The 13,742-nt window shown below is 51.8% G+C and overlaps 1 protein-coding gene across 3 annotated transcripts in view; it reads left to right on the forward strand.

Moving 5' to 3' along the window:
- Window positions 1-13,742, forward strand: part of PDE4B (phosphodiesterase 4B) — a 145,739-nt gene that overhangs the window by 71,799 nt on the left and 60,198 nt on the right. For all 3 annotated transcript variants that reach the window (XM_088060364.1, XM_014250717.2, XM_088060365.1), the window contains one exon: window positions 12,785-12,979. In XM_088060364.1, the coding sequence (XP_087916490.1) occupies window positions 12,785-12,979 (195 nt within the window). The remainder of the gene's footprint in view (window positions 1-12,784; window positions 12,980-13,742) is intronic.

Below are 13,742 nucleotides of genomic sequence, written 5' to 3' on the forward strand. Positions count from 1 at the left end.
AGTGAAGGCTTGAAGTGGGGCTGGATTGAATGTCCCAGTTTCCCTCAGATCACAAAAGGCTGCCGACATTTTTCATCCATGAAGACATTAAATGGTTTGGAGTGGAGGCTGGAAGAACAAGCTGACCCCCTTTTGCTTTGCTGCATCCAAATTGTGCGTTGTAAGAATTATTCCATTAAACTCTGCCCTCACTGCTGCTCTCCCAGACCAGTTTAACTCCAGGAAAGAGAGCCCAGCTGATGGCAGATGGAATGTGATGGGTTTATTTCAGATTAAAAGTGTTAAAAAGTGGATTCTGGCAGGAAAAAAAACCCCAACAAAATAAACAACATGTTTTCCTGAAGAAACACAGAAAATTGTCAAAGCTCTAAGATAAGAAATTGTCACTTTCCATGAGATCTGACCTGGCAGCACAGCAGCTGTGGAGGATGAGTTGTGTGAGGCTGACAAAGGTCAAAGCTCTTCATCCAGCCTGGGAGGGGCTGGGGCTGCAGGGATCCACGGGCAGGGGGGACATTCCATGGATCATGGAATCATCCTGTCCCCCCTGTGCCATGGCAGGGACAGCTCCCACTGTCCCAGGCTGCTCCAAACCCATCCAGCCTGGCCTTGGGCACTGCCAGGGATCCAGGGACAGCCCCAGCTGCTCTGGGAATTCCATCCCAGGGCCTGCCCACCCTGCCAGGGAACAATTCCTGCCCAAGATCCCATCCAGCCCTGCCCTCTGGCACTGGCAGCCATTCCCTGTGTCCTGTCCCTCCATCCCTTGTCCCCAGTCCCTCTCCAGCTCTCCTGGAGCCCCTTCAGGCCCTGCAAGGGGCTCTGAGCTCTCCCTGGAGCTTCTCCTCTCCAGGTGAGCACCCCCAGCTCTCCCAGCCTGGCTCCAGAGGGGCTCCAGCCCTGGAGCAGCTCCTTGGATGTTTTTAGAGTAAGAGATGGAGTTTCTGAGTATTGAGCAGCCCCTCATGTGAGCTTTCAATAAACTCTGGAGTTCCCTCCTCCCTCCAGAAGAGGTGGAATTTCTCGGGCTGGTGCTGCAGGGCTCCAGGCTCCCAGCTGGGGACGGTGGCAGCCAGGACTGCCAGCCCAAATCCCATCTCCCTCTGCTTCTCCAAGTTTGTAAATTTACCAATCACCTATCTTTATGCAATTTAATATCTTTTCCTTGGCTTCATTTTCTCTCCTGATATTAGAGAAGCCAAGGAAAAGCTCTCCTGGGCATGAATGAGGAACTGTGTAATGGCTCCATCCAAACCATTGTGCTCTGACTTGTGAATATCTATTTAATCAGTGCTTTGAAAAGAGCTGATTTGTGCTAAGTGATTTTTCTTTCTTAGACTGCAGCAAGAATCTCATCCTCTTGTGAGGATGCAGCACAGGCAGTCCAGCTATTCTGGGCTTCAATGGCTCCATTGAGCCGGCAAGAGGTTCAAGTAGCAGGGATCCATTCAGATGATTGTGGAGCTGCTGTGGGGAAGGAGCGCTGCAGGAGGCTCTGCTGGGATGAAGTCCCAGGGTTTATTAACTCATCCATTCCACTCAATCAGGAGCTGGTTTGTGTTTCCTACTCCACAGATCTGCTGTGCTTTAGGAGTTAGGCCAGCTCTGGATGTGTTGGAGGCGCCCAGGTTTCAGGTCGTGCTCCTGGAGGGAGAGAAGAGCTGCCCTCAGCACGTGTGTGAGGTGGCACCTCTGTGTCACAGCGGCACCAGAGCCACCAGAGTGTCTGTGGTTATGTTCTCGGTGGCTTTCTGCTTCCCCCTCGTGAAAAAGGATCGGGGTTCATTGAGCCTTTCCTCGCCACAGGTACAGAATTTGGGGTTGTGAGTGGCGAGTGAGGGAAGCACGGATGGCTTTGGATTCAATCCCAGAGAACATTCCTTGCAAGAGCACAGCAAAAAGCCATCATGACCGTGTTGTGAGCAGCAATAGATCTTTCCCCCGAGCAGGGTGAGCCCTGCCCAGCTCCCCTGGCTGGCACACGCTGTCCCCTCTTGCTGCTGTCCCCGAGCCCCTGCCCAAACACAGCAGCACCTCAGACAACACAAAGCCAACTGCTCTGGGCCGAGTGCTCAGCACAGGAGGCTCTGGCATGAGGGCTTTGTGCCCTCTCCTTATCTTGTTTGCTGCTCACATGATGGCCAGCAGGCCCTGGCTATCTGTGTGACATTTGCTGTCCCAGCTCAGCTATTAATAGAGGGTGTCACGTTGGATTCTGGCTCTGGGATATCAGGAGAATCCCGTTGTTTGCCTCTCAGCCTGGCTCTGGCTGCTGATGGCTGCCAGAGGCTGTCAGGGCCAGCAGCCAGCCCCAGGAACATCCACACAGCACCACAAACATTTCCTGACCTGAGAAGCCAGGGCCGGCCCCACAAGGACAAAAGGAGATGGGTTCCTGCTGAGGCAGGGTCACCCAGAGCTGTGACACAGGGACACATCCAGGTGGCTTTGGAATGTCTCCAGAGAGGAGCTCCATGAGCTCCCTGGGCAGCTGTTCCAGTGCTCTGCCACCCTCACTTCTCCCCTATGTTCAGGTGGCATTTGTGTTTCAGTCTCTGGCCATTGATCCTTGTCCTGTGGCACCACTGAAAGGTCTGGCACCATCCATTCCAACAGCTCCTCACTAATTTCAGGGGTTTTTATCAGTTTCTCACTAATTTCAGGTATTTTCTCTCCTGTGTTCCATCAGTGAGCTCAAACATCTCTTCCTCCCCTTTGGAGTGACCCCTCTGTGCCTCCTCTCCACAGGTCTCACCACACCAAATGTTTCCACAAATTAAATCAACATTTTTAAATGGATCCACTTTGGCCATCGATTACCTCTGCCCATTCATTCTTCATTAGCTCAGGCCAAACCCTTTCTCAATACCCTTTATCAATACCCTTTATCAATACCCTTTACCAATACCCTTTATCAATACCCTAAAACACCCAGGATGGCTCAATTCTTATTAGCTGAGGAATGAAGCTTTAACTGCAATCAGATACAATGATTTTGTGCCAGGCCCACACATTTGTGCTTACTCACACTGCAAACTTCACCTTCTGTGTAATTAAGCAGTAATTAATCGTAACAAGTGCTCTGCTCCTATTTATTCCAAATTTCCAAGTGTCTGTGGCTGCTTTGTTGTATTGTTTGATGCTCCTGGACTTGATGAGCTGTGTCAGATTTTAGTTTTGGGCTGATTTTGCTCAGTGCCCCCACATCTCTTATTTCTTTTGAAAAGCTTTATGGTTTGGAGGAAGTGACTCCAAAACAGTGATTCCAGCAAGTGATTTTCAACATGAAACAGAGCTTCTAAGGGATCATTAATTAAGGAAGATCAAAATGAGCCCTGGAGCAGGTCTGGAGAAGATTTGCAGGTCTGGGGAACATTAACAGTGTTATTAAATGATATTTTGGGTGCCAGCAGCGCTTTATCTGTTTTCACATCAGTGAAATCATCCCAGGAGGGTTTGATTTGCTGCCTGACCCTGCCATTTGGCACAAACCACACGAAATGTGCTGCAGGATTTTTGCCCTGCCTGGATTTTTTGGCCTCACAATCATTCCTTTAAAAGGTTTTTTCTTGCTGCTCACCACCTCTGACTTCTCTCCACGTTGCTTTTCCTTCTGCTGAATGCAGTTTGCTGTCCTGGGTGATTAAATCTCATGTGATGGAAGAGCAGAAAATGAAAATCTGGGGTTCAGATTTTTCTGAGCCTCTTTTCCCCTGTTTTGTTTTGTGGCTGCCCGAGGAGCAGGGGAGGCAGTGGGGCTGGCAGAGCTGTCCCCGCCGCCTCTGCCGAGGGGTCCCTTCCGCCTCACTGGCCTTGGGAAAAATGCAAATTTATGGAAATACTGTCTGGGCTGGCAGGCTTTGTATTCCCTGGCTGGGCATTTCACAGAATTGTGGAATCATGGAATGGTTTGCATTGGAAGGGATCTTAAAGCTCATCTCATGCCATGGCAGGGACAGCTCCCACTGTCCCAGGCTGCTCCAAACCCATCCAGCCTGGCCTTGGGCACTGCCAGGGATCCAGGGACAGCCCCAGCTGCTCTGGGAATTCCATCCCAGCCCCTCTCCACCCTCCCAGGGAATAATTCCTGCAATTCCAATATCCCATCTAACCTTTGTCACGGGGAAGCCATTCCCCTTGTCCCATCATTTCTCATCTCCAGTGCCTCTCCAGCTCTCCTGGAGCCTCGTTAGGATCTCCCTAGAGCAGAGTTCCATGAGTTGCACTATTAATCCCACCAGGAATAACATGGGGTTGGTGTTTACCCCCATCACTCCCACGGGAAAGCTGTTCAGTGCTCTGGCTGCTCTCGAGGCACAGATTCCTCTCTGATTTCCATCCTCGGGTTATTCCTGTCCATTTTATCCCCTCTTGCTTTTACACCAGCGTTGTCCCTCAGCACAAAGATCCCGTTTCCTTTGGTGGCCTTTGCCTCTGGCACTTGTGACGCCCCTCTGGGGGGAGCAGCAGGTGCCATTCCCAGCCATCCCTGTGATCCACGTGCCAAACCCCTCAGACAGAACAAACACTTTGTGCCAAAGGGCCAGGATTTTCCATCTTTCCTATTTCCCCCTGGAGCAGCAGCAGGTGGCAGATGCTGGCGATCCAGATGAGGTAACTTTTGCACTGAAATGATCAATGAGAGCTCTAAAAAAGATTGCCCCTGGAATCACACCCCTGGGCTCTGACATGCTATCACCGTGTCCTTTCCCGTGGACAGGAAGGATGGAGAGTGCAGGCATTTGAGAGATGTGAAGCAAGGAAAATTTTGCTGAAATGCACCCAACTGGATTAATTATTGTTAAAGGCTGAGTCTCCAAAGGATTAATGATCTAAATACCATCTTAGGACATTTCACTGTCTTTTTACTGACAGGCTCCACGGATCCCAATTATGGAGATAAACCCAAAAACCAGGTCAAATAATTATTCCATGAATCAAGTGGAAAGGCCGGATGCATTTCTGAGCACAGCAGATTTCCACACACCCATTGCTGGACTTTTGGATACCGTGGAAGGGCTGATTGAAAACATTAGTGCAGGAAATGTGTAAATCTTCCACCTCAAAGCTGGCTGTTGGGCTCAGGTGAGATGGAAGCTCTGTGGTGTCTGTAAGTTGTCACCACGGTTGTCACCTTGTTCCTGTCTCCAGTGCAGTTGACAGCAGATGAGAGGAGCTCTGTGAAGTGGGGCCGGACGGAATGAAGCGGCTCAGAGCTTCCCTCTTGCTTTAAAAGGCAAAAGTGCCTCTGGAGTCCTGCCAGGATCCTGTGTGTAAGGGCTGGATGAATAAAGCCTGGCTCCAGCCAGCAGCCTCCTGGTGCTCCGGCTCCGTGCGGATCCGGGAACGCTTTCCTGTGTGCTGGAAGCACAGGTCGTTTGTGGATGGGAGCCTGAAGGATTGGCTTTGCCATCAGTGTGCTCTGGAAGGGAGTTAAGTGCAGATTGCACTTAGGAGGGGTAGGAGATGCTTGAAGATGCATCAATAAAAGATGGAATATAGGACTGGAAATCCCCTTCTGTTGCCGGTAATATCCCAGTGGGGAAAAGGCAGGGCTGGACCCCGTGTTCCCATTTGCTGGGTGGAATTATCCCCCCACGCTGGTTCTGGGCAGGGATCAGGGCTCATCCAGAGGCAGAAGGGCTGGAAGGGGCTGGAGCCACACCAGAAGTCACCAGTGTCCCTGTCACATGAGCCTGGCCACAGCAGGCAGCCTCCTCCAGGCAACCTCCGTGTGCTGTGGATTGGGAGAGACAGCCTGAGAAGTGCTCCAGGGCTTGGCTGGAGCTGGGAGAGCTGGAAAAGCTGAAGTGACACTGAACAGAGCAGGCCAGGCTGGGATGAACACTGCCCTGTGGCTCGAATGGAAACATCCATGCCATGGGACAGCAGAGTGCCACAGAGCAGGTGCTGCCAACATCCCATGTCTGGAGCCCCGTGCTGTCCCTGTGCCACCTGTCCCAGGGCCACGAGCCATGGCAGCACTTCCCAGCAGGGAAAAGTGGCAGTTCTCCCCCTGGGGAGACTCAGCTGGGTTCTGCCATGCGGCAAAAGCACAGCTCGTGCTGGAGATTTGGTCCTGGTGAGCTGCGGGTGGCTGGAGGGTGAGCAGAGCTGTCAGTGCCGCACAGGGAGCGGCATCACCGAATCCTGGGATATCCTGGGATATCCTGCATTGGGAGGCACCTTCCAGTTCATCCTGGGCATGGGCAGGGACACCTGCCACTGTCCAGGCTGCTCCAAGCCTGGCCTGGGACACCTCCAGGGATCCAGGGACAGCCCCAGCTGCTCTGGGCAGCCTGTGCCAGTCAGAGCTTGTTGTGGGAAGGGAAGCAACTGCTCCATCAGTTGTTAGCTGGGAGATTTTCAGGAGGAAAGAGCCCTTAGGAATTGGCATGGCTGCCCATGTTGGGAATGATCACACATCCATATGTCCTTCCAAGCTCTGGAAGTTAAAATAGAAGTGGGGTGTCTGCTTTGTTTGACTGTGCCTTGCATTTTCCAGAGATTAATGGCAGAGAACCATTGGAAGAGGATAAAATAGCCCAGGATTTACATTTGGAAAAATAACAACTGGATTTTAGCACTCAGGATTCCTTCTCTGTTGGACTTAACCAACCTCATGACGTTCACTTGTGACAGGATAATGTCGAGCTGCTTATCTGTAGTAAACATGAAAAGGATTACATTTTTTGGAACCCTTCATGCTCAGAGAGAATCCAAACTCATTTCACCTCCTGCTGTACTTTTCCAACCATCTCCTGGTGGCTGCTCCAAGCAGGTGCTGGATACAATCCCTGACATTTGCTGTGCAAGCCAGGAGCCTCCCCAGGGTGCTGCTGGATGAGTTCTGGGAGGGCTCTGGAGACTCATTTTAATCTCGGGGCTCTGCTGAAGGTGGATTTGGGTTGCAGAGGGAGCAGCGGCGGCTCTCGGGTCTCTTTTGGGCTCAGGGTGTGAGCAGGGCTGGGGCTCTGGTTCTTCTGCCTCTGTTGTACCCATTGAGCAGGAGAACAGAAACAGAGAGTGAATTAAAGTCACAGAATGGTTTGGGTTGAAAGAGACCTTGAAGATCATCCAGTTCCACCCCCTGCCGAGGGAGGGACACCTCCCACCAGCCCAAGTTTGCTCCAAGCCCCATCCGACCTGGCCTTGAACTTCTTTATTCAGAGATTACAAAGTCAAGTAAACACATATTTTTGCTTTTGGATACATGCAGAGGCTTAATGATGTGTTTAGCAGCAGCTGACAGCTTCTGTTACAAACACTTCAGTCGGTGCTGCCGGGTTCCTGTGCCAGGCAGCTGTGACAGCGCTGGGAGGGGCTGCAGGGGCTGCTGCCTTTGTGTGGGGACACTGAGCTGTGGGGACTGCGGGATCAGGAAGCCGCAGACCAGCTGGGCTTCCATGGGACCTTAAATCATCCCATTTCACCCCCTGAGCCATGGCAGGGACAGCTCCCACTGTCCCAGGCTGCTCCAAACCCATCCAGCCTGGCCTTGGGCACTGCCAGGGATCCAGGGGCAGCCCCAGCTGCTCTGGGAATTCCATCCCAGGGCCTGCCCACCCTGCCAGGGAACAATTCCTGCCCAAGATCCCATCCAGCCCTGCCCTCTGGCACTGGCAGCCATTCCCTGTGTCCTGTCCCTCCATCCCTTGTCCCCAGTCCCTCTCCAGCTCTCCTGGAGCCCCTTCAGGCCCTGCAAGGGGCTCTGAGCTCTCCCTGGAGCTTCTCCTCTCCAGGTGAGCACCCCCAGCTCTCCCAGCCTGGCTCCAGAGGGGCTCCAGCCCTGGAGCAGCTCCAGGGGCTCCTCTGGAATCTCTCCAGCAGCTCCAGGTCCTTCCCGTGGTGGAATCCCGGGACTGGAGCAGCTCTGCAGGTGGGGCCTCACCTGGATAAAAAAGTCAGGAGCCACAGGAGGGACAAAACCAGCGGAGGGATTTGAACTTTTAAGAGGTTCCTAAGAGTAACAATGTTGGGAGAAGGTCGGGAGGGGAAGAAGGTGAGAAATGCCTGTGGAGCTGGGAGCTGTCACCCTGGAGAGCCCTGTGCCCATGCCAGGGCTGTGCTCAGTCCCATCCTGGGCCATTAAGTGCTGATGGTTTCAAGCACAGCCCTTTCCACATGGAAGAATATTTAGGAAAAGCAGCAAGCTGTTGGGATAATGGGGAACAGGTGCACAGCATTAGAGAGCCGCCAGGCAGTGGAGGGAACAGCATTTTTCCTCATTTATGGTTTTAAGAATCCTGAGGGATGTTTTGGTGAGATTCACAAATCTTTTTGCTTAACAAAGTCTGCCCAAAACCTCTGGAAATATTTTGGAAACATTTGATATCATAAAGGTGGTCCTGTAGTCAGGAGATGGGGAGGGATGTGTTCAGGAATGGCTCTGGGGAGGCAAAGCAGATGGTGAACCTTCTCGGAGAGTCAGTGCTGTCATCCTCGGGAAAAGTGTAAATTCCCAACATAAACAAAAATCCCCGAGCCTGCCTGGTCTGCTGGGCTGAGATGTGTTTGTGTTTCATACTCCAGAGCGAGCTGTGGGGCCGTGTGGCTCTCATGGAAACCGCTTGACTGGCAGTGGCTGCTCCAGTGACTGAATTACACCCAAATCACGGCGCATTCCCGTTCCTCAAACTTTCTGCCAAATTTTGCCACATTCCAAGACTGCTGGTGGGCACTGCTAATCCAGGGTCACCTGGAGCTGCTGAAGGGTCTGGAATGGAAATATGAGGAGCTGGCTTGTTCCTCCTGGAGGAGACTGAGGGGACACTCAGCAGGGTCTGTAGCTCCTCCCGAGGGGCACTGGAGGGGCTGGCACCAATTTATTCTCCCCGTGACAAGGATAGCACCCAGGGAACGGCTGGAGCTGGGCCAGGGGAAGTTCGGTTTGGATTTTGGGAAAGGTTCTTCCCCCAGAGGCTGCTGGCACTGCCCAGATCCCCAGGGAATGGCCCCGAGGCTCCAGAGCAGCTCCAGGAGCGTTTGGACAGCGCTGCAGGGATGCCCAGGGTAGGAATGTTGGGTGTTTTATTGGTGATTGTTGGATCGATGATCCCCATGAGTCGCTTCCAGCCCAGGAGGTTCTGTGATCCTGCGGTTGTGACAGGAACGCTGCAGCACTGGAGCGCTGGGGGCTGCTGCTCTGAGCTCTCTTTGTTTGCACAGTGACTCATGAAGCCTCGCTGTGTTTTACAATCATTTCTCCTGGCTTGCCGCTGGCTCTGCTCAGGCACAGCTTCACGCAGGTCCAGGGCCACTGCCTCTCACAGCTAACTCCTGCCACCTGCTGTCTCCTTCCTTCCTTCCTTCCTTCCTTTTCCTTCCTTCCTTTTCCTTCCTTCCTTTTCCTTCCTTTTCCTTCCTTCCTTTTCCTTCCTTCCTTCCTTCCTTCCTTCCTTCCTTCCTTCCTTCCTTCCTTCCTTCCTTCCTTCCTTCCTTCCTTCCTTCCTTCCTTCCTTCCTTCCTTCCTTCCTTCCTTCCTTCCTTCCTTCCTTCCTTCCTTCCTTCCTTCCTTTCCTTCCTTCCTTCCTTCCTTCCTTCCTTCCTTCCTTCCTTCCTTCCTTCCTTCCTTCCTTCCTTCCTTCCTTCCTTCCTTCCTTCCTTCCTTCCTTCCTTCCTTCCTTCCTTCCTTCCTTCCTTCCTTCCTTCCTTCCTTCCTTCCTTCCTTTTCCTTCCTTCCTTTTCCTTCCTTCCTTTTCCTTCCTTCCTTTTCCTTCCTTCCTTTTCCTTCCTTCCTTTTCCTTCCTTCCTTTTCTTCCTTCCTTTTCCTTTTTCCTTCCTTCCTTTTCCTTCCTTCCTTTTCCTTCCTTCCTTTTCCTTCCTTCCTTTTCCTTCCTTCCTTTTCCTTCCTTCCTTTTCCTTCCTTCCTTTTCCTTCCTTCCTTTTCCTTCCTTCCTTTTCCTTCCTTCCTTTTCCTTCCTTCCTTTTCCTTCCTTCCTTTTCCTTCCTTCCTTTTCCTTCCTTCCTTTTCCTTCCTTCCTTTTCCTTCCTTCCTTTTCCTTCCTTCCTTTTCCTTCCTTCCTTTTCCTTCCTTCCTTTTCCTTCCTTCCTTTTCCTTCCTTCCTTTTCCTTCCTTCCTTTTCCTTCCTTCCTTTTCCTTCCTTCCTTTTCCTTCCTTCCTTTTCCTTCCTTCCTTTTCCTTCCTTCCTTTTCCTTCCTTCCTTTTCCTTCCTTCCTTTTCCTTCCTTCCTTTTCCTTCCTTCCTTCCTTCCTCCCTCCCTCCCTCCCTCCCTCCCTCCCTCTCCTTCCTCTCTCTCCTCCCTTCCTCCTTCCCTTCCTTCCCTTCCTCCATTTTTTTTGTGCTTTGTACTCTGCCATCCTTATTTTTAAGTAGGGAAGTGCAGCTTCCCTTTCCACTTGGACAAAGCCTATGGGGTGTGCAAACTTTGGGGAGGACCCTCACAGCGTGTGCAGTGTTCTGAACACGGTGATGAAGTTTTTCCAGCAGAGCTCAGCAGTTAACTTCCAATAGGAAAAAAAGTAGTGGGAAATGCAGCTCTGAGAGGACAACTTTACAATCCCATTGCAGTTCTTACAAATGTTTGTTTGGGAGATACTTTTGGCGTCAGGACTCAGTTCTGGTGGGTGTTGTGCAAACCAGGAGCAACTGGTGACACACACAAGGTTAAACTCTCGCTCTGTGTGTCTCGGGTCATATTTTCCTAACGCTGGATCATCCAAGGGGAATATTTCCCCATATCCCAGTTCTTGTAACTATTAAAAAGTGGTGACTGCAGAGTTGTTGCTGGGTTTTGAGGATCTTGCTCACAGGCTGTACCTCTGGGAGTGCCTGTTCACTCCTGGCAGAGGTAACTCCAAACTCTGCAATCGGTGACTTTTGGGGGAATTTTCTGTTAACTTCTGGCTGAGCACATGGCTGGATGAATGCTGGCTCAAGGCCAAGGAAAAAGAGCCTGAGGAGCGCTGGCGTGGCTGCGTGTTGAGCTTGAGGAAAGGAATAAAAGCACTTTTCAGTTGGATTCACCACGTGATCCGTCCAGCAGCATTCCAGGTGCTGGAACAGGGAATGCAGGAAGCGGGCACCAGGAGCTGGAGCAGCCACGGTATTCCCAGCTGGGCATTGGCTTCTCACCAAGGCAGCCTGGATGTGTCCAGCTCATCCCAGTAATGATGCAGAAATCTGGAAAACTTGCAGGATTCAGGCAAGTTCAGGCACTAATGCTTTATGTGCTCCTTGTGCCACGGTTAAAGATCTCTCTGCTGAGAGGAGGGGGAGCTGGGCTCTTCCCTGCCACGGTGCAGGGATTAATGCATTAATGAATTAATTAATTAATCCAGAAGATCATTAACCTTCTGGATTAAGGAGTGGAGGGCTGGAGAAAGGCATGGCCTGGTGTCCTGCTGGGACAACATCCAGCATGGGATGAGGCGCTGGAGCAAGCGCTCGGCTCCTACTGCAAGGAGACAAAACCTGACTTCCAAAGGCAAGGGAATTCCTCCTGAGCGTGGCCGTGCCTCACGTGGCTCTCGGGGCCGTGGTCACACATCTGGTGTTTCTATCAGGCCCAAATGCCCGGGCAAAGGAGCCCAACCTGCTCATTTTCAGTGTTTATGAGGGGTGTCGTTCGCTAGAGTGGCCAGGCTGACTTCAGCCACAGTTTGCAGCAGCCAAGTTATGAAACCACAAGAAAGTGGGTGTAAAATGGAAAAGGTGACAAAAAGTTTAGTGCTTTTTTTTTTAGTTTTTAAACAGCCTTTCATTTTGCAGCACAGCTGTTTAAAATTCGCTGAACTGATACCTTGAATGGCTAAAACACGATTTGGGCATCCAGCTCCCACAACTGCCAAGCACTCACAGATCTCACAGGATTTCAGAAGTTTGGCTCCAGAGCAGATGGGGACAGGGCTGGCCTGGAGCATTGTCACGTTGTGGTGTCTTTAATCCCTGTTGTGCTCGTAAGACTTGGAGTGGGGTTTGGCAAATTGAACCCCAGGGCTTGTGCAAAAAGCCTTGAGGGTGGAGTGGGGTGTTTAGAATCATGGAAACCTGGAATGGTTTGGGTTGGGAGGGACCTTAAAGCCCATTCCATCCATCCCCTGCCATGGCAGGGACACCTCCCACTATTCCAGGGTGTTCCAGCCTGGCCTTGGGCACATCCAGGGATCCAGGGACAGCCACAGCTGCTCTGGGCACCCTCATCCTCACAGGGATGGATTCTCCATCATCTCCCATCTGTCCCTGCCCTCTCCCACTGCTGTGTGCTCGTGCTGAGAGCTGTGCTGAGCTGGAGAAATTCATGCTGAAGGAAGCACGAGCAGAGCAGGACAGGAGCCTGCAGGGTCCTCCTTGCACACGAGAGAAACGCGCCAGCGAGCGGCTCTGGTGACCACAGGCTGGTGACACTGTGACAGCCTCACTGGGTGTCACTGTGACAGCCTCACTGGGTGACACTGTGACAGCCTCACTGGGTGTCACTGTGACAGCCTCTCTGGGGTGACCCTGACAGCCTCACTGGGGTGACACTGTGTGAGCCACGCTGGGGTGACACCGTGACAACCACGCTGGGGTGATACTGTGACAGCCTCACTGGGTGACACAGTGACAGCCTCACTGGGTGACACTGAGTTACACTGGGGTGACACAGTGACAGCCTCAGTGGGGTGACACTGTGACAGCCTCACTGGGGTGACACTGAGTTACGCTGGGGTGACACAGTGACAGCCTCTCTGGGGTGACACTGTGACAGCCTCACTGGGGTGACAATGCCCTGCAAGCCCCCCTCGTGGCAGCGGGTGACACGCGGTGTGTGTTTGTCCCCAGCTTCGATGTGGAGAATGGCCCATCGCCGGGGCGCAGCCCGCTGGACCCGCAGGCCAGCTCCTCGTCGGGACTCGTCCTGCACACGACGTTCCCGGGCCACAGCCAGCGCCGGGAGTCCTTTCTCTACAGATCCGACAGCGACTATGACCTCTCACCAAAGACCATGTCCAGGAACTCGTCCCTCCCGAGTGAACAGTAAGCATCAATTCAGCTCCTGGTTTACACTCTCTAAGAGCTTTCAGCGCTGCTTTAATCCTCAGAGCTCTGTTAAAAGGAGATTACGGCTGGGACTGGCACATTTCATAGACAGAATGCACAAAACAGGTGCTGGTCCATCCTCTCCCAGCCCATCCTTCAAATATTCCCATTTTCCCCAGAATTTAGCAGAAGAGCTTTCAAAGCCATATCCTGGAATAACAGAGAAGTTGTGCTGTACTTTTATTTACAGTGTGCTGGTTCTCATCCTGTTTGGATGTTCCCTAGAACAGCTGTTCCCAAGACTGATGGCTGAGCTCGAGAGGATCGATACCCACAGAATGTCCTGGATTCACAGCCCTTTCTTTTGAAAGACACATTTTAAAGTTTTAAAGTGGCCATTAAACTTTATTAAAAAAAAAGTGCTCGTTAAACAAAGCTGAACCATTGCGAAAGTTTTGTCACGGAATGGAAATCTGAATATTAGCCAGACCCACGAGAACTCTGCGAGAAAATATCCCTGCTGTGAGTTAAAGCAGAGTAAATATTTATTGAAGGAAACACTCCAAATTTTGCAAATAGTGTTTGGTGTAAACGGTGGGTTGTAACAATTCCCAGCAGTGTGCTGGGGTGGGGGAATCCCATCATTTCCACCAAATTTGTGGCTGTCTGCAGCTGAAGTGTCCATCCACCGTGGGCATCAAGTGGAGGCAATTTTAATTAAATTTAGATTTAATAGCACTGATACCTGAGTGAGGATGAA

Source organism: Pseudopodoces humilis, chromosome 10 (genome assembly GCF_049639895.1).
Source record: "Pseudopodoces humilis isolate 2021_Gansu_Grassland_sample_001 chromosome 10, ASM4963989v1, whole genome shotgun sequence".
Taxonomy (NCBI): Eukaryota; Metazoa; Chordata; class Aves; order Passeriformes; family Paridae; genus Pseudopodoces; species Pseudopodoces humilis.